Here is a 19,080-nt window from a genome sequence, read left to right as displayed (position 1 = left end):
GCCTTGTCCGGCTGGAGCGACGAGGCATAAACATAAAACCCATTATAAACATGATATAAACAAGATTTCTAGTCGTGTTTTCTTTTGGAAGGCAAAAACTAAGTAGTTTTGTTTTCTCAACGAAACAACGTCACACACCGCGGCCTTGAGTGAGCCGTGGCCGGCTTGAATGAGCAGAGGCAGGCAGCTTGAGAACGGTCCAGCAGGTGGATTCTACGAAGGAGCATTCCTTGGTCTTGCAGCAACCACATGTGACAACCCCGGGCTGGACACAACTTTGTTCACGGTGAAAGCTGATTCGGCAATCCACAGTGCAACGTTGATGTATTTCCTCAGCGACCAGCACGGATCAGTTCCAGGCATGACGAAGCGGATATCGTCCTCTTTTGGAAGGCCAAACAAAGTAGTTTCGCTTTCACAGTGAAACACACAGCGTCTATACGACATGGTGGCGGCGGCAACAACAATGCTACAACGAGAATAAAAGGTACGCCTTCTTTCTTAGCGTGAACATCTGGGCGGCATTATGCAAATCTTCCCACATACTGACATAGATATGTGGGGGCGTGTTAGAACGAGCCGTTTCAGGGGGGCGTGGACAAGTGTTAACTTTATAAAGAATATCTCTCACAGATCTTCTTTATTCACCAAGAGCTTGTAACACTCCAAAGAGAAAGGAAAATTTTAAATCGCATCATACGACCCCTTTAAACCACATAAACAATCACACAAAATAATGTTCTTTTTAGCAACATCATATGACCGCTTTAAAACAAAACACAAACATTTCAAAGAGTTTGGATTAGTAAGCACACTAGATGTTTTTTTCCTGTCATTTTAATCTTTTATTCTGAAGACATTATATTCACAGGTTCTTTTGCTTATACAGACAGAACCGGTACAGTATGGCCTGCAGCAATTATCTTGCGAGTTCAGTCTCAGGTCATATTGTTCTATGATTTTCCAGAAATCTGGCTTCCTCCTCAGGCTTCATACCTGTGTTGATGGCTCACCTCTTGAACATTCTCTTCCCACACCCACATACGAACAATGATAGTGACCTGATATTGAACCTGAGCTACTTTTCTGTAAAGGCGTGTGACAGTTGTTGAGCTTTCTGAATGTAATGATGAGCTGAAGGCAGGGAAGTGACATCACTCCAGGCTTATAGGCTTCCATTACATAAAAAAGTTAAGAGATGTTTATACTTTCCCATTGATTTGAGAGAACGGTCTCCTGGAAACAGCATTCAGTTTGCTCATCTATAGGAATTCTTACATATGAATCCCATCCCATCCCACATCTTTCTGTGCTCGTCGACTGAATAAAAAAGCAGTCAAGCAAGCAGTATTTTCAACACGAAACCGCAATTACAACACATTCTACTATTATGTGCATCACTGTGATGCAGTGGCATGCACAAACCTCCTGAGGGGCAGGGGAATTGTGGGGGTTGGTGGTCCCCCTCAGTCGAAATCACGGTCCGGGGGGTGTTCATTATTACAGACAAATTAATCTGTTTTTTTTATTATTACAAGTTGAACACAGGATATAAATGATGCACTCAAAAGACCACACCTTCTGTACCTGCGGTTAATCTCCTTGCGCAGGGTGATATAACACCCGCCAGACCTTGGATGAAGACTTACAGAATGAAAACAGTTATTATAGTTAAAGCCTGCTCTCTCTCAACCTGTTCTGTCAGCTACATGCAGTGCCACAGGCTGCGATTACAGCAAGGAAAGAGAGACGGAAAACCAAAACCAAAACCAAAAAAAACAAAAAACAGGTTTGTGGTTGAACGTTTTGTGTCGGCTTCTTTGAAACTCCCAGCTCCTGAATCCTGTGGTTTACCTGAGCACTGCTCACCTGCGTCACCGCTGACATCATCACCACTAGGACTGGAACAGGTCAAAGGTGACCTCAGTTCAGTGGAGGTGGCCTTCAACACAGTGCCATCTACTGGTGACAGACGGACATGCATATTCATGCACATATATATACACATGAGGCATTTATTAAAAAATCATTTAAAACTCTTAAAATAAAAACAAATGCATGTTTAGCAACGTACATAAATATACACAAATATGTATGTGTTTAACACTTCACTTCTTCCTTTGGAGAAAAATAATGGTCAATAATGGTAAAAAAAAAAAAAAAAAAGGTCTCTTAAACCAATAGTTCACCCCAAAATTAAATTCAAAATTATTATTTATTTTTTTTCCCAGTGAAACACCAGTCAAAAACAAATGCCCAAATGATTGAACATAAAAGTCTAAAAAATAAAAGTAAAAATGTTTACATATGTTGCTCAGAAGAAATACCAGCATATGAGCATGACAGGAAAATTGTCACTAAAGATTTGAAATAGTAAATGAAAATTTTAATTTTTGAGTGAACTATTTCTTTAAAACAACCTAAAAGAAAGATTCAGCATCACTGAAATGTGCAGGCATTATTGATTATTAATTGAACGCTAATATATACACGCTCATGAATGCAATGTCACAGCTCACAAAAAAACAACAGAACAAGACATTTGTTCATAAATGGCAGTAAACACATGAAAATAGTTGTCATAATTGTCAGACATTATCAGAAAAGAGCTTACAAATGAGAATGTGGTCCCTTTTCCATTATTTAAAGATAGTCCTGACAGTTAAATATGTTGAATTGATCCTTTGAGCAGACAGATTTCTTCTGGAAGGCACCTTTAGTCTTTCGGCGAGTTAGTATATGGCACACCATTCTGAATATGGTCAAGGAATGTATGTAAACAAGTGTAATAATTGTTCTCAAGGTCTTTGTCTCAGTCACTATCAGTCCCGTTGTGGTCAATTAAATGCTTTTCCTCCAAAAGGTGAACCTATAAAACACACAACAATCTATTATGAAGAAAAGGTCTCTCTAGGATTCTTATACAGCAATATAAAAAAAAGAAAAAATAATCTCAGAGTAATTAAGGGCTTATTTTTGTGATCACTTGACTGTTTATTTCACATCTAACTTATAATTACACAGGCATGAAACATAGATCTCAGCTGCAAATGCATAACAGTAAATGTTAATGTAAGCAGACTGTTATATAAGAGACATGAAATATATACAAAAATATTTGGCTGCAGAATGCCGTGATCATCCAAACAGAATAAAGTTTTCTAGGAAGTTATGTAGACAGACATTAAGTTATTAGACATTTAATCTTGTTAAATTACAATTCTGTCATGCTCATGTTTACCTGCGGCTTTAAGATTCGCTGGTAGGTGGGGCTGGACAGTTCATCAAGTGTTTCAGCAGCAGGTTTATTAAGTGTCTCAGGCAGAAGGAGCCCCAGGCAGGCCGCAGAAATCCCACTCAAACAGAACACCATAAATGGCATGGAGGTGTGCAATGATTTCTGGACAATTACCAATAAATCAGTACATAAATCAATAAATAATCATATATGAATACATTAATAATTAATCACATAAGAAAATATTATTTAGGTGAAAAACATGGCATTTCTCAAATCAGACAGCTAATAGCTGCTTACCATACTTGGAACGAACGGCGCCAGAATTCCCCCAACTCTACAGGACATGGAACACACACCTAACCCTGCATTCCTAACACACACAAACACACGTACATAACAATTAACCCAACACATACAGTGAGGGACTTTTGGATTGTACATTGATTACATAATAGTTTACACTATAAGGCGCTGTTTGATCAAGCACAGAATTCTATTCTGTAAAGACATACAATTTAACACATTTTAATAGACATTTTTACTGAAAATGACACATGCAAAAGAGCTAAACTGCAAAAGATGTGTCATATCACACATACAGCGAAGGCGTTGGCTGTACCTGATCACAGTTGGGTAGAGCTCTGACGTATACACATACACAATATTAAATGCAGCACTGACCATCAGTTTTCCCACTAGAGCCAGTGACGTGGCACTTAATAATGACCCTGAGGAAAGCAAACAACAGGCTTTAGACAACCAAAGTATAAATGCATGATGTATGCTTACAGAGAATATATGCACTATGGCTGCTGAAAATTCTGCTTTGCCATTACAAGAACAAATTACATTTTACAATTTGATAATAATAACAAAAAGTAATTTTAAATAATATTTTTACAATATGACTTTTTTTTTACTGTATTCTTGATTAAATACATGCAGCATAAGACATTTCTTTCAATAAATGCATAAATAACAAAAACTATTTCACTTTTGACCAATTGAGTGTGATCGTAGAGCATTCCTGGAAAAATTAAATGCATAAATAACAAAAACTTAAACCAAGCGGCAATAAAACCCAATTTATTTGGAAAAATAATCACCTGATTCAGGTACAAACATTGTGAGCAGACAGGATATGCCTGCAAATGCAAGAAAATTGGACATTGACTTCCTCCGGCCTGCCCTAAATGAAAAAACAAAAAACAAAAAAACAAACACACTCAGCTAATAATGTGAGAGAGTGACACTGCAGTGTGTGGATGTGATCGTGTGTTTACCACTGTTTGTTAATGAAGTACATGCAGAGCGGATACGCAGGGAGTTCCACCAGGCCATACATGGCAACGCTAAGGTAACGATTACCTTTATCTTCACCTGCACTGAGGGTCAACCCATAATACACAAGGCTACAAGCATACCTGCAACACACATACACATACACACACACACACACACAAACGCAGAATGAGTTTATTAAAATGCACAAACCTCTGTCATCAAGCTGTAAGAGTGAAATGAAGACATAGCTTTGGAAAATAAATATACTCACCACACATACATGAGCACCACAGTCCTCCAGCGCAGTATGGGATGTGTGACCAGCTGGAAAACCCCAGGACTGGCTGCATCTGGAGCGCTGGTGCTGACGGTCCGCCGGAGCTTCACTGGAATTCTGCCTTTCCCGTTCCTCACAGCAAAATCCTGCAGGATGTCCTCAGCCTTCTCCGTGTGACCTCGAGAATAAAGCCAGCGTGGAGATTCTGGCAAAGTCCTGCCATAGACATATCAGCAGACATATTCTGATTTCTCACGTTCAAGAGACATTATGACATTTTAGATAAGATTCCAATATAATTGTCCAGAGTATTTTTATTATGATACAGCCTCAATATTTTTCCTGGAGGTTGAGCTAGTTTTTTTTGCTCTTTTGCCCCCATTTATTAAAATCGTATATAATATTTTATTCAGTAAGGATACATTATTTTGCTCAAAATTGACAGTAAAGACATTTATAATGTTACAAAGAATATTTCAAACAAAGACTATTTTTAATTTTCTAAAAAAAAAAAAGTATCATGTTTCCACAGAAATATTAAGCAGCACAAATGTTTTCAACTTTGATAATAATAAATGTTTCTTAAACACCAAATCAGCATATTAGAATTATTTCTGAAAGATCATGTGACACCCAAGACTGGAGTAATGGCTGCTGAAAATTTTGCTTAGCTATCACAGGAATAAATACAATATTGAATATATTATTATATAATATTCAATATACATATATTGAAACAGAAAACAGTTATCTTAAATTGTATTAATATTTCACAATATTACTAATTTTACTCTATTTTTAATCAAATAATGCTGTGTTGGACTTCCTGCAAATCACTGAACAAATTAAACGATTTGTTACTAAAAAATTTTTGGTGCACTTAATTTATCAGAACACATAAAAACTCTTTTAAACATTTATGTTTTTGTTCAATGCTTAAAGTGTCCTAAAAAAACATCAAATGCAGCTTTACAAAGCACCCTTTCACTGTAAACAAATCAATTGGGCCAGTATCTTCCTGGTTGCTTTTAATGAAGTAACAGTGCTATAGTTTAACAGGAGGAAGCTAGCTGACTGCACCGCTCACTTACACACAGAGCAGGAAGAGCAAAAGTCCAGGACAGTTGGCTGCAGTCGCTAGGTTCCGCCATGGCCGAACATAATAACCCAATGCGGCAAACAGGGTGATGCCCACTGCAAAGGTCATATTGGTCAAAGTCCCTGGAACACAGACAACCGTAGTAGCTTTATATGACTACAGTAAAACTAACAAACAAAACTGATTTAAATATGAATTGATGTGCACCTGTCATAGCCCAGTAGGACTTTCCCACATATTCCTGAGTGAGAACAAAGCAGACCAACGCCATTCCTCCATTCATCATCCCCACCAGCAGCCGAGACACAGCAAATATCTCATAACTGGGTGCTAACGCTGTTCCATACCCAAACAAGACCTCAAAAAAGAGACCTGAGAGAGAACAGTTTTAACAGAGGTCACCTTAACAACATTAAACTGTAATTTTAGGAACATTTAGGTCTTATGTTTGTTTCTTTGCTTTTGGTTTTAAGTTGGTTGCATATGAAAATCAGCATGTGACATCTTTAAGAAAGGAAAGCAGTTATAGATGATTAAATAGATACAAAAAAGAAAAGACCAATCACAATTCAGTATGCAAATATTACAATGATGTAATCCCTCATAATGAAACATTCTATCAATTGAAACATTTTCCAATTTTAATTGTATTTTACTTAAATTCAAGTCATTTTAATTTTTAAGTGCGCTGGGCAACGATTAATCGCATCCAAAATAAAAAATTTGGTTTACATGGTATATATGTGTGTACGGTGTACATTTATTATGTATATATAAATACACATACATGCAGAATTAGGGTTATAGGTTTAGTACAGCCCTAAGCAGAATGTTTGATGCCTTGCAAGCACTGTAATAATGTGAAACTGTATATTATAGATTATTACAAAGAACAGAAACCAGTTCAGCTCTATCCTACCAGTGAGGAAAACCGGCTTCCTGCCAATCTTATCAGAGAGTGGTCCAAACAAGACATTTCCGATCAGCACACCCGCAAAGAACAGGGACCCAGCCAAGTTCACTTTGTAGGCTTGATGTTTAATCAGGTACCACTACAAGAAAAGAGCAAAAAGAATTTAAAACCGTTCAAATATGGATGAATATACCTGCTGTCCTGAACAAACATTAAGATTAAAAGACTGTTCTTCCTTATTTGATGTGAAGTATCGGTTAGATTTGTATTTGAAAAGAAGAGCAAAGTTTAAGACAAATTTGTTTAACGTGCTGAAATGATGACGGTTGCTTACCTCAGTCACGATTGAGTTGACATCCTCTGTGAATTTTACACTTTGTGTTATATCATCATGCGGACGTCCAGTAACAGGTTCTGTGAGATATTCTGGCACAGCACCCACTAAAATTATGAGCATGGACTGACATGCCATGTAAATCTGTAAAAACAAGACAAATATTTCAAGTTACTTTCAACAGGCCCAGTTTCCTACCACTACATGAACAATATCCAAACCGATCTCAAATAAGTGCAAATTACTCTGATATGGTAGAGATGACCACTAGAATGTTAGTTTAATCTCACTTTCTCCTTATTTTCTCTTTAAATATATTAAACTTAAGAAAAACAGAATCTTTGAAAGATACCTCATTACTATATACTACCAATGTGGTAGAAAAGGACAGTTTAGAAAAAAAAAATACTTTTATAATATAAACTGTATCCCTTTTTACCACAAAATTACATTTCATATTCACCTGCTATGAGACAAACAACATTACACAGGCTTTGGTGAGTTTATAGTGTTTTGTTTCTTTTTGTTGTTGTTGTTTTTTAATATTTATGACTATTTCACTTTTTTCTGGTCTCATATTGAGTAATAGGCAAGGAAGAACACACATTTTGAAATGAAATTTTGAAAGGAAATGAAAGAAGCAGGAGATGCACCTTTGAAAATGAATCCATAATATTACTTGATATACAAACATTTTCAGTTTTCAGACCTAACAAAGTAATGTCAATCCTGGATTCCAGTGTCTTAACATGGAAAGCCAAAACTTATGACATAAGTATATACATTTAAAAGTAAATGATTCACTGAAACTAGGTCAAATTAAAGCAAAGACATCCCATTGCCCGCGGATAAGATGCAAATGTGACATGGCTTCAAAGGTTTGATCCATCAGATATGAATTTTGCATAATTACTGGCTTGTGTGATCAGAAATATAAAGGAATTTACCACCACAAACACATGTCTGTCCGGTGTTTACGGATTTGCGTCTATCTTCAGTTAACTTACCTGCAGGAGAACCAGGATGGTGATCATCCGCTTCTGGTGTCTACCGAATTCTCCAACCACCTGGTAAGCCTCCTCTAAATCCATTCCAGGGTCAAATCACCCGCCTGCATGCCACCGAGTGGATATTCACATTTTTAATGAAGGGTTTGATAACAGCAGAGATTTCAGACGCTCCGCTGTGATCTGGCTTCCCTTCGCAGACGTGGAATAAAACCACGTGATACAGTGTGGTTCTGATTGGACGAGACTGTAGGATTCAAACACGTGGTACAGACTGCATGTTCTGATTGGACTTCAGGAATTAACGCTTAGCATGTTATTGTTAATTGCATCTAATTTATATTAAAATTAAGGGTTTAAGAAAAAAAATTATTTGTATTTCCAAATCAATGGCTAATATTTAACAGCTGTCAGTCACTTATTTAGATGTAAACAATTGTCCAGACAGAAAGGGTAGAAATTTCAAGAAAAACATTCGGAGAAACAAAATACAAACTTACCATACATAGAAGTTCAGACAGGCCTGTTTTAGCGCAAGTAAATTAAAATATGAAAAGCTAATTTCGGCACCATTAAAAATTGAAAATGTGAAAAAAAAAGACTTTTAAAATAACCAAGAGTATTTATTATTGTTTTTCTAAACAAACGATTTTCAAAACTTTAGATACCTTTATCTTACTCAATATGTAAAGTTTGCTTAAATAAGGTTACAACAATTCTTACATTTGAATTCCTTTATTTAATGCAGCCATCCTGCAAAGATGATTTTGTTTTCTTGTAATAAGAATCTTATGTCTCTTAAATGAGGTAAACATTCATCTATAAAGAGCACCAATGTTACAGTCAACAAACTAAATGTAATAGAAATAAACTTTATACAAACATTTCAAAACCGAACAATACTTCAAAAATATTTTTATTGCTTCAAACATGGAGTGGATCATTTTCTTTTAGCTTTTAATTAAACATATAAATGGTCAATAACAAACACACACAATAAACTAGTGAATCTAACAGAAAAGGTAACAGTAAGAAATCCCCCTGAAGTTACAACATTTATTACTAAACTGTGACTGTGAAGAAACAACAATATGAAAGTTAAATGCATAGAGAAATCATATTTAAAAAGACATACACTGATGGTTAAAACAATTCTCTTTTAGACATACAAGGAGAGAGTAAAAACTAGAATAGAATTAGTTAATTCTGACACCTGAGGGGTAGTTTAGAACGTGGTGGCGTACACATGCTCTCGTTCTCCATCTTTGAAGGGTTCAATGATTTATTGCCATTTTCCTTCTTGCTTTTCTTCTGGTTAGACAAAAAGAACAAAATATTAAAAGCTGCCTCTACAACCAATAAATGTATTTTTTTTTTGTGGCCAGCACAATGAAGGTACCAGATCTACCGTTATTCAGCGTATTTTCAGACAAAAACTAGTCATAAATAGGAATTCATCCAATTGGGAATCTTGCTTGATTTCCCCACAAAGAATTTGCAACAGGTTTAGTGTTTTTCACATGGACCAACAGAAAGCTGCTTGGTTCAAGTGACGTCTGTGTGAGGTGTGTTTCACACATTGCTACAATATTGAAAACATGCAATGGACCTTTTTTTTGGCCACAAAATTTTGCTAATATGACCACACCTTAAGCCTATGCATGACATTAAATAGATCTGAAATGTCTCACCTTGAAAAACGGAACCCTTCCATTTTCATAACACATTAGGTTCTCATCAGAGCATGACTGTTCAGTGATGTTTCCATCACTAGAAACACTGACTTCATCCTCCAGAGAGTCCTAAAAACAGAAAACAATCCAAACCATTAAAAAAAAAAAAAAACATTAACATGAACTAAAAAACAAAAAAAATAACTTCAAATAAGTCTTAATAAATCTGAAAAAACAAAGTTTCTACTGATGAGATCTAGAATATGGATGATCAAACTTATGATTGTAATACCTGGTCGAGAGGTTTCTCTTCTGCCTCTATGAGTGTCTCACAATGGCTCAGTGCACACTGAAACTGCTCCTGCTGAGCTCTGAACTCATCTTCCAGCTCCTCTCGACTCCTAGGCTTGTTCAGCACACGTGGATACACATACTCTTTACGCTGAGGAGTTGTTCCTGCAAAGATTCACGTCACATCAGTGCCCAGTACACACCGACAGTTTACTTGCATTTGAGCCACGTTTATATTCATAATGCCATATTTTGACAATTTCTCCACATAGCTTCTCACACACCTGTTGGTATATCTTGCCGCAGCTCTGAGCTGATGAAGTTGTGTACTGTGTCCAATGCTTGAGTGTTGATGGAGAAGAGGATCTCTTTGTGTTCTTGCAAGGTAGCATGATCTTTGCGGGTCTGTGATTCCACGCAACCCAAGATTCCTTCTACTTCCTGCTGCATGTGACCCAAACGACCTTCACAGTCCTTAACAGCTTTCTCGCCCTTTTCTTCTACAGACTGCATGCACACATAAGAGTAAAATACAAATTTAGCACAGGCAAAAATGTCATACGTTCTTGGTTAACTTTCTCTATTCAGCAGGTTCAGACACAAAGGGTCTGTCCCAATACCCATACTTGCAGTCTTGGCCATGTGACAGTATGCAAGCAAGACTGTCCCAAGTCTGATAACTGACAAAGCTTAGTGCCCTTGGGACAGGCCCAAACTAACCTTTAGCAGGTCTTGCACAGCTGTGTCTGTCTCCCTGATGAGTTTGAGCTGTTCCTGGGCTTTATTCTCAGTTAAGCCTCTGGCTTCATCACACCACTTGAGTCCCGACTCAGCCAACGAGTCCAGTGATGTCTGGAGGTGTCTGCAGTAACCAGCACACTCCTCCAGAGCCCTCTCTCCCTCTTCCGTCACATCATTCATCTCTGTTATCACTTCATCCACGGAGGAACCCAGCCGAGCACGGACAGACACAGTGTGCTCCTCAGCCACAGTGCATTTACTACAACAAAGATGAGATTTATTAACGTTTTGTTACAGGAAACTTGAAGGTATATGTGAACGTCCTCTCACCTCTGTATGGAGCTCTGTAGCGTTTCTAGTGGAACAATCTGGGCAGATGTTGCCTGTGCAAGACCCTCAAAGTCAGTCTGAGTGTCCACGGCCAAGAGATTCATTTGGTTCTGCAAACACTGAACCAGCTCGGCCACACGCTGTGGAAAGTAACAATTTAAGCAGTTTTAGGACTCTCTTGTGGTCAAAAAGTGATTTAGACAAGCCACGTGACCAAATGTTCTCATAAGGATCCTTCAAGTTCTCTCAAATTTTAAAGGGCTTTTCTTGGTCTAGTTTGGAAAGTGACCATTTATAAAACATTTTTAAACACTGAAGCCTGCTGAGCATTTCCGCATGTACGGAAACAGCATCCACGTGGCCAACAGGTGACATTTACAGCACCCACAAAGCTTGTGAACATCTGAGCCAATCGGTTTAAAAGAAATGGGATCACTTGGCTTCAGTTCAAACCTTCTCTTCAAGAAACTGTCAGTGGGAGTAGACTTACCGCCTGATGGCTGTTTCCAGCTTGGCTAATCTGTTGCTTGAGCTTGTCGTGCTCGGCACGCAGAGTGCTGAAGCCCTGCACAGCGTACTCTCGCATACTGGCCAACGATTCAACATAAGAGTCAAAAAATGACATCATCTCTGCTTTTAGACCCTGCATCTGTAGGAGACATTTTAATTTGACTGATCACAAAATAATCTCAATAATAATCAAACTGGCATAGGAACATACAAATTCTTCTGAAACATACCTGCTCAGCCAAAGTGTTGTATCTGTAAAGGGTTTGCTTCAGATTGTCATTCATGGCCATGACAGATCTGATACCTGGCACCGCCTGGGCAACCAAAACCTCTTCTAAATGCTCAATATTAAAATCTTAAAAAAAAAAAAAAAAAAAAAAATTATTATTCTTGTATTATTATTATAATAATTCAATCAAAAGATAAAAAATAATTAAAATTAAAATTTTAGTATTATTTTAGTAATTTAGGCATCACAAGGTACATACTTATGAAAAATGGATATTCCTAAAGATACAATAAAGTAAAATTGTTAGGATTTAAGAATAGATGGCAAAGGGAAATAGGTAAAAATAGACATTCACAGTTAAATAAACACTATCCCAGTGGTTCTCAACCATGTGGCCTCAGCAAACATTCATGCAGGCCTCAAAATGACTTAACATGATTTAAAATAACCCAAAATAACTAGAAATCAAAGAGTCTGCGAAAACCTGGGTAAATGAGGTTGCTTGATTTTAAAAATGATTTACAGACTTGGAAGTTATGTAATGTTAGTTAAAATTGTGTCTCTCTATGAATTTTTAGGATTAATATACTGTCGAGATTATTATTTTTTTTTTTGTAGGGGAAAGAAAAAAAAAAAGTCTCTGAAGAACATGCATTTAAAATTTATGGAATCCAGAAATTCAATTACTTAAATTTTAGTTACTTTTATTTACGGAAACTAGTAGTGACCATAGTTTTGTTTTCAAAACTCATTTTTAATCTAAGTCTGTGGGGCCTATGGGGGAATATTTTTGTAAATAATGGAGGGCCTTGGAGTCACAAAGACTGAGAACCTCTACTCATATCTAACACCCTTTAGCCTTTCTAAAAATTTAGCCTTTATCAATATCAAAGCGTTGTCGAACAAACAGTTTACAATTTGAAACATCATGGATTTCTTACCAGTATTTCCAGCATGCTTTTCTGAGCCTCCTGAGAGAGTTTCTCCTGCTGTAACACTCGCTCCTTGCACCGCTCCACACCTTCTCCCACAGCCCCTTTAATACTGCTGTAAGACTCACAGACAGCCCCTAACGTCTCCTTAAACACTGTGCCATTCGTATTCAGCAGCTCACCTACAAAGAGACATTTAAACAGACATCAACGTGATTGTTTTCCTGAAGATACTTTCTTGCTGGAAGTGATTTCATTGTTAAACCCCCCAAAATAGTGGAGTCATGTGACATCTTACCCACAGAAGAGCGGTAATAGTCAATTATAGTGGCATGTTTGTGGCTCTGCTCCTGCAGCAAGGTCTGCATGCTGTTGTAGCAGTTCTCCATGCGCTGGGCAAAGCTCTGCTGGACCTCCCCGTTATGAAGCTCCACTTCCTTCTTCCTCTGCAGCTTAGCGTGGAGACCACTAACATCTTGTGTGCTGGTCTCAGCAGTGCTCAACAGCTGGATGAGAGGGAGAGAGAGACAGAGAGAGAGAGACAGAGAGAGATCAGGTTAACATTTATGCATACCATCCTATCATTGCATCACCAAACTACACATCTGATTCACGGACCTGGTCAGCAGTGCTGTAGAGTTGACACCCATTGCTCTGGAGTTGTGAAGTGATGTACTCCTCCTGAGTGAGGCGATGCTTGGTCTCAATTAGGTCCTTGTGAGTCTCCTCCAGCCTCTGTTTTTTGTCCTGCAGATCTTCAGCACACTGGTCCAATTTCTGCTTGCTGTCTGTAAACAAGTCCATAATCTGCCAAAAAAAAAAAAAGTACAATATTTATTAGATACATCACTCATTGTCATGACATTACGGATACTCAAAAGTGGAAGTTGTCAGGACTTGTACACAGAAAAGCAGAAGTAGAATGGATTTAAAAGATGCTCACCTTTTTGAGCTCCTCCTCCATTGCAGCGATCCGGTCTGTGTACTCTGTAATTTGCTCTTCCTGAGACATCAGTTTACTGTTCATATTCCTGTAAATGGGCAAATAGTGGTTTAAAAAAAGAAAAAAAAAGGGCCCTGCTCCTTCTGAAATATCAATTTCTAAAGAAAATGTTGACTGCACAATTTTAGACATCCTTTGTTTCTAAATCTTAACTTAAAAGACATCAACTACATTGTAAATTATTAAAATAAAATAATTTTAAATACTAATAATATTTAACCATAAAATTCAGCTTTACCATCACAGGAATAAACTACATTGTAAATTATTAAAATAAAATAATTTTAAATACTAATAATATTTAACCATTTTTTGATCAAATAAATAAAAAAAATAAATAAATAAAAAAAAAAAAGATACATGCAGAACTCACTCATAGTTATCAACCGATATATACACTCCTTGTTTGTCACGGGTGGCAGCCAAATCTCTTTTCAGCCGCTCAATCTCCTCTGTGTATTCCTACAACATTTATTTTAGAAACATGAATAGGTTGGTCAATGATGCATGAATAAGAAACTGGAAACATATTGTCCAGGAAGTCTTATGAGAATGTATTATGTACAAACAGTAAAGAAACTTGCCTTGATCAGAGTCCTCTTGGTGAGTTTTTGGTTGACCTCTGGCTTATTCATGATACTCTTGGCCCTGTTAGCATAGTCCAGAGTGCTCAGAGTTTCCTACGATTCAATTAGAAATCAATATTCCTAATAACCTTCTTAAAAATAAGAAAGACACAGCACAAAGTCTATCAGCACAAGTCATACCTCCAGATTTATGGAGGCAGGAGACACAGTGGCAATAATAGAGGTTTTGGTGCGTCCTCCAAGCGAGTCTTGCAGAATACGGGTGAGTTTGGACTCTCTGTAGGGCACGTGAGGCCCCCTCTCCACCAGAGCCTTGATGACACGACCCAGAGTCAGCAGAGACTGGTTTATGTTGCCAGCTTCACGAGCACGCTTGTCCACAGCTCCAGATCGCCCAATGTTCTCACTACCCGCAAGATCCACCTAAACAGAGTAAAAACACTTTAACACAGACAAATTTTTGAGCCAGAGTTGTAGACTGAACCTCCAGATGAGGAAATTAAACTCACCAAGTTCAGTTTTCCAATCTTAACCAGCTCCTCTCCATCCAGTGTGATCTCTTTCATGTGAATAGTCACAGAGAACACCGAGTGAGATCGACTGGATGAGCAAAAGGTGAAGAGTGAGACTTTATAAACCATGAGCAAGACACCAATGACATCCACTGTCTTCTTTCCTCTTAAATTGGGATGCAAGGATGCGATTACTACCTGGAGTAAGCGTTCATGAGTGTGGAGGCTGTCTTTCTCTTGGCCGCTCCTCTCTCCAGGATCTGATACACCTCATCCTTATTGTGTACAGTGATCTCCTCCAAACCTTTAATGGTCACACCCCTCTGACAGATATACAGAATGTCTTGTTTTAGCCAACACAAATAAATGGTAATTTCAAAGGAAAAATATATGGACATTATAGGTATAATGCATTACAGAAACAAACAAACAAACAAAAAAAGAGCATACTTTATTTCTGGGATCATCAAACAGCTGTAGCCTCTCTGTGACATCTGGAGCAGGGCTGAGAAGATCAAAGAGTTCCTCATTATAGATTTCCAGCAGAGAAACCTTCACTGAGAACTCAGTGCCATTACTGGACAGTTTCTCGAAGATCTGATGAAGAGTTCTGGGAATGATTCCAGCCAGAGGGTCCTGTAAGAGAAACCATGAAAGAAGGAAGGGGGGAAAAAAACCCTGATCAAATCGTATCATGAAAATATTGGTCTTTATGCTCTGGCCCAATAACAAAACCTCAAAGCAAGCACTTATTTCTTCATATGCAAAGAGCATAAAAAGATGTCATCTTTATTGAAGTCCTACAGGTAGATTTGTAAAAACAAGCAGTTTTTTCCAAGAGAGTCCGAATGAGAAATTGAATTGTTACTGATGCAAGAAACATTAGAGGCCTTTAGAAAAGAAAACACTAAATGAACGCATGATATGGCCCCTTTAAACAGCCACTGGTTTGACACATTGCCTACTTAGACTGCTGCAGAACTTCCAAACTCTGACTTGAATATTACCTCTTCCCAAGTAAACTCCTCATTGGGTGATCTTTCGCCCTCCATTGTGAAGGTTTTTCCTGTTCCAGTTTGTCCATAACTTAAACCAAAAAGAAATAATCCACAATATAAATACATAAGATTTGTTTAGCTGTTTGTTAATGCCATACAAGCTTTTTAGCTATTTTCATGGTGAAAATCAAACTTCAATTAATAAAATGTAATATAGAAACCAAATAAGTCTGAAACTGATTAAAAACATTTCCTCAGGTTAAACAACACAAAAAGTTATCTGTAAAGTCGAATGATGTGACATTTAAATAAAGATACTCACGCAAAAACAGTACAGTTATAGCCCATGATCACTTCATCTAATATGGGGCAAACCACACTCCTATAAACTTCAATTTGTTTGGCAGAAGGACCAAAAACCTAAACCAATTGAAATTTAATGAACATTAGTACACCGGAAAAGATTTAGAGGACATTAATACTCAGGATGAGGGTGGAAAACAAGCTAAACACTCACCATGTCAAAAGTGTATGTTTTTCTTGCTGCTTTGTCTGTGGCGCCTCCAGTACGGACCATCACCTCTTTTCGGTTCTGGTCACATTCAACAACAGTATGAGAAGCAGATTTACGCTCCACTGTGTTGAAGGGTCTGTGAATCGCACATCAGATGTGAGAAAGGTATAGACATTAATTTCCATCTCATAAATACAGACACAAATTTTATAAAAAAAATAAAATAAAAAATAAATAAATGTAGAAAAGCCACAGTTAACGTAATAAGAAAATAAATAAATAAAAATAAATATATACTAGGCTTTTTGGCTAAAACGTCAGAAATTACGAAAAATCATACAAATGATCAAACGATTGCTCTTGGCAAGAAAAGGCAGTGATTAATACATTTCATAAATTGGACTTTTAAATCATGTGATGTGGGCAGAAGGCAAGATGTCACATTTATGAAAAATAGAAATGTGCCTCAGAAAAACAAACAAACAAAAACAATGTAGAAATGTATGTATATAATAAAGATAGTTTTGAACTAGTAAGTTAGTGTAAAAAAATAACATGCACGTGTTGGTTATTGATCTTACGTTGTATACAATATAACGGTATACAACATACAAAATCTGTGATTGAGGCTCGCTTATACTACTTACAAAAAATACAAATACACATATAAAACCTGTACATTTACCTGCATCGTACAACCACTTGTATATTTCTGCCTTTCTCCTCTTTTTTGGCTGCTGGTAACTGTGATGAAGCCATGCTGAAGGAGCGTCTTCTGTGCTCCGCGTCTGAAAATACCCTTTAAATGAAACCTTAAAACAAAATTTGATTTAAAAAAAATCAAATATAAGTCACACTGGAAAATAATTTAGATAAATATTGAGCCATTTAAAAAATATATAAACAAACACAAATATACTGCAAACACCAGCAGATACATTAGTATGACATTTCCTAGCCTAAATGACGCCTAATCAAAATAAATTACAAAAACAAGCTAATAAGAACAAAATTAGCAAATGCACGTACCGTTCAACTGATCCCCCTTAAAAGCAGATAAAATAAGACGCCAAAGTCGTTTAAAATCCAACCAGTAACGCAGTATATTTGGATACACTGTATGCTGTTCGCTCAGACTACGAATCCTCAAGCGCTGCAGTTAACTAACTTTGAAAATTGCGCATCTGCAGCTTTTAGCCAATCAGAGAAGAGGGGTTTTTCACCATCCTTCTGATTGGTCTAAAGGAGGCGAGCTGGAGCGGATGCATCTCGGGAAAGTGCAGCGTTTTTGAATAGCCTAGTACCAAAGACTAGTAATGAAATTTAGCGAAATTGAATTAATAAATAAATTACTTTTAATGAATGAGTTGCTTTTGACAGTACTATATTTTTCAATAAAGCTTGCGTAATTATTCTGCATTTTTAAATTTAAATATATAGCAAAGGCGTAAATAAAACTAATCCGATAAACAATAAACATTTAAATTCATAAACAATTCATATTTATTTTATTGACGTAGTACATGCATTTTTCTAGTTAGATTAATGTTTGTATTATGTCTTATGATTGCTTTAAAATGTGGCGTTGTACGACATTACAGAATGGAATGGGGTTCCTCTTTTTTTATGACACTAAGTCTTTATAACATGATCTTTTTTAATTCATGTCTTACTTCTCTGCAGCTTTGATTATCTTTGCATTACATTACATTGCATTACATTACATCCAAGCAGGAACTGTGATAGAGATTCAAACAAAAGCCTCTTTCTGACACCGCCTTTTGCTTAAAACGACGGTAGTTCTTAAATTTACCAGAAGATGGTGGTAAGAAACCATGACACAACACTAAACAGATGTGTATTTAGACTGAAGAGCGAATCATACAGCGGAAATACATATTTGTATAAATATACTTGTCTAGATTTTTCTAGCCGTTGTCTTAAATGATTCCTTGTCACTCCGTCATCTATTTATCAATTAAATGAACACGTATTTATTCACACTGAGCTTATTTTAAGAAAACATCCTTCTTCAGAAATACCCTTTGTAAATTTATATTCATAAACATCACCAAATAAGTTGTTGTTGTTGATGTTGTTGCTCTCTCTCCTTTTCTGTCATTCTTATATCAGTACTTCTTATTTTTAGTTACAGAATTCATTATTTTTTATCTCCTGATTGTTAACTGCATTAGAACCCAGGGGTTTATAAAAGAGACTGTTTTATTGCCTTGTATTAAACCCAGACATGAAAGTAAATCTTAAACATAAACGTAAATGTTAAAAAAATATTCTGTGTTTATCATGTGAAAACCTAATGTTTCAAAAATGTTTGAAACTGTCTTACGGTTGTGACAAAGGTTAGTGTACTTGTTTAAGTAAAGACATTGAAGAACATTCCTGGGGTGTGATGTGATGTGTAAGAAAACAAAGAAAAAAACTGAAAATATTATTTGATTAGTTTACTAATTAAAATTATTATTTAAATTTGTTTAAATTATTATTTATTTTATTTTAAAAAAGAGAGAGATTTGCTACAAATGACGCTGTGGTGGAATTTTCTGACTTCAACGAAAATGACACCAAGTAAAGATTTTTTCCTACG

The 19,080-nt window shown here is 36.7% G+C and overlaps 2 protein-coding genes across 2 annotated transcripts; both read right to left on the bottom strand.

Moving 5' to 3' along the window:
* Nucleotides 1–1,514: 1,514 nt before the first annotated feature.
* LOC109085362 (solute carrier family 22 member 15-like) lies at nucleotides 1,515–8,388 on the bottom strand. Its single transcript, XM_042773830.1, has 12 exons — nucleotides 8,156–8,388; nucleotides 7,149–7,292; nucleotides 6,821–6,953; nucleotides 6,109–6,273; nucleotides 5,894–6,023; nucleotides 4,797–5,018; nucleotides 4,525–4,665; nucleotides 4,348–4,430; nucleotides 3,861–3,969; nucleotides 3,539–3,611; nucleotides 3,242–3,400; nucleotides 1,515–2,869 (listed from the first exon to the last, which is right to left on the bottom strand). The coding sequence occupies exons 1-12, from the start codon at nucleotides 8,237–8,239 to the stop codon at nucleotides 2,813–2,815; spliced, it is 1,500 nt and encodes a 499-aa protein (XP_042629764.1). The 5' UTR covers nucleotides 8,240–8,388; the 3' UTR covers nucleotides 1,515–2,812.
* A 486-nt stretch (nucleotides 8,389–8,874) lies between these two features.
* On the bottom strand, nucleotides 8,875–17,665 carry LOC109085360 (kinesin-like protein KIF11-B). The gene is made up of 24 exons (XM_042773831.1): nucleotides 17,505–17,665; nucleotides 17,161–17,287; nucleotides 16,479–16,611; nucleotides 16,284–16,381; nucleotides 15,971–16,049; nucleotides 15,414–15,599; nucleotides 15,162–15,286; nucleotides 14,961–15,051; nucleotides 14,632–14,874; nucleotides 14,449–14,544; nucleotides 14,238–14,326; nucleotides 13,805–13,892; nucleotides 13,480–13,668; nucleotides 13,160–13,367; nucleotides 12,871–13,043; nucleotide 12,781; nucleotides 11,931–12,055; nucleotides 11,681–11,839; nucleotides 11,191–11,330; nucleotides 10,840–11,119; nucleotides 10,404–10,626; nucleotides 10,121–10,284; nucleotides 9,847–9,957; nucleotides 8,875–9,466 (listed from the first exon to the last, which is right to left on the bottom strand). The coding sequence occupies exons 2-24, from the start codon at nucleotides 17,232–17,234 to the stop codon at nucleotides 9,356–9,358; spliced, it is 3,186 nt and encodes a 1,061-aa protein (XP_042629765.1). The 5' UTR covers nucleotides 17,235–17,287; nucleotides 17,505–17,665; the 3' UTR covers nucleotides 8,875–9,355.
* Between the last annotated feature and the right edge of the window lie 1,415 nt (nucleotides 17,666–19,080).

This window comes from Cyprinus carpio, chromosome A17, assembly GCF_018340385.1.
Source record: "Cyprinus carpio isolate SPL01 chromosome A17, ASM1834038v1, whole genome shotgun sequence".
Lineage (NCBI taxonomy): Eukaryota > Metazoa > Chordata > Actinopteri > Cypriniformes > Cyprinidae > Cyprinus > Cyprinus carpio.
The sequence above is the reverse complement of the archived record's forward strand: the minus strand, read 5'-3'. Positions and strand labels throughout refer to the sequence as shown.

Bases quoted from the DNA above. Each gene is read 5' to 3' on its own strand.
- LOC109085362 (XM_042773830.1), bottom strand. From the start codon at position 8,239: ATGGATTTAGAGGAGGCTTACCAGGTGGTTGGAGAATTCGGTAGACAC. The intron at 6,954-7,148 runs GTAAGCAACCGT...CTTTTCTTGTAG, and splicing joins TCAACTCAATCGTGACTGAG to TGGTACCTGATTAAACATCA. The intron at 3,401-3,538 runs GTAAGCAGCTAT...GTAATTGTCCAG, and splicing joins CGCCGTTCGTTCCAAGTATG to AAATCATTGCACACCTCCAT.
- LOC109085360 (XM_042773831.1), bottom strand. From the start codon at position 17,234: ATGGCTTCATCACAGTTACCAGCAGCCAAAAAAGAGGAGAAAGGCAGA. The intron at 14,875-14,960 runs GTGAGTTTAATT...TACTCTGTTTAG, and splicing joins AGATTGGAAAACTGAACTTG to GTGGATCTTGCGGGTAGTGA. The intron at 14,327-14,448 runs GCAAGTTTCTTT...TAAATGTTGTAG, and splicing joins CCAAGAGGACTCTGATCAAG to GAATACACAGAGGAGATTGA.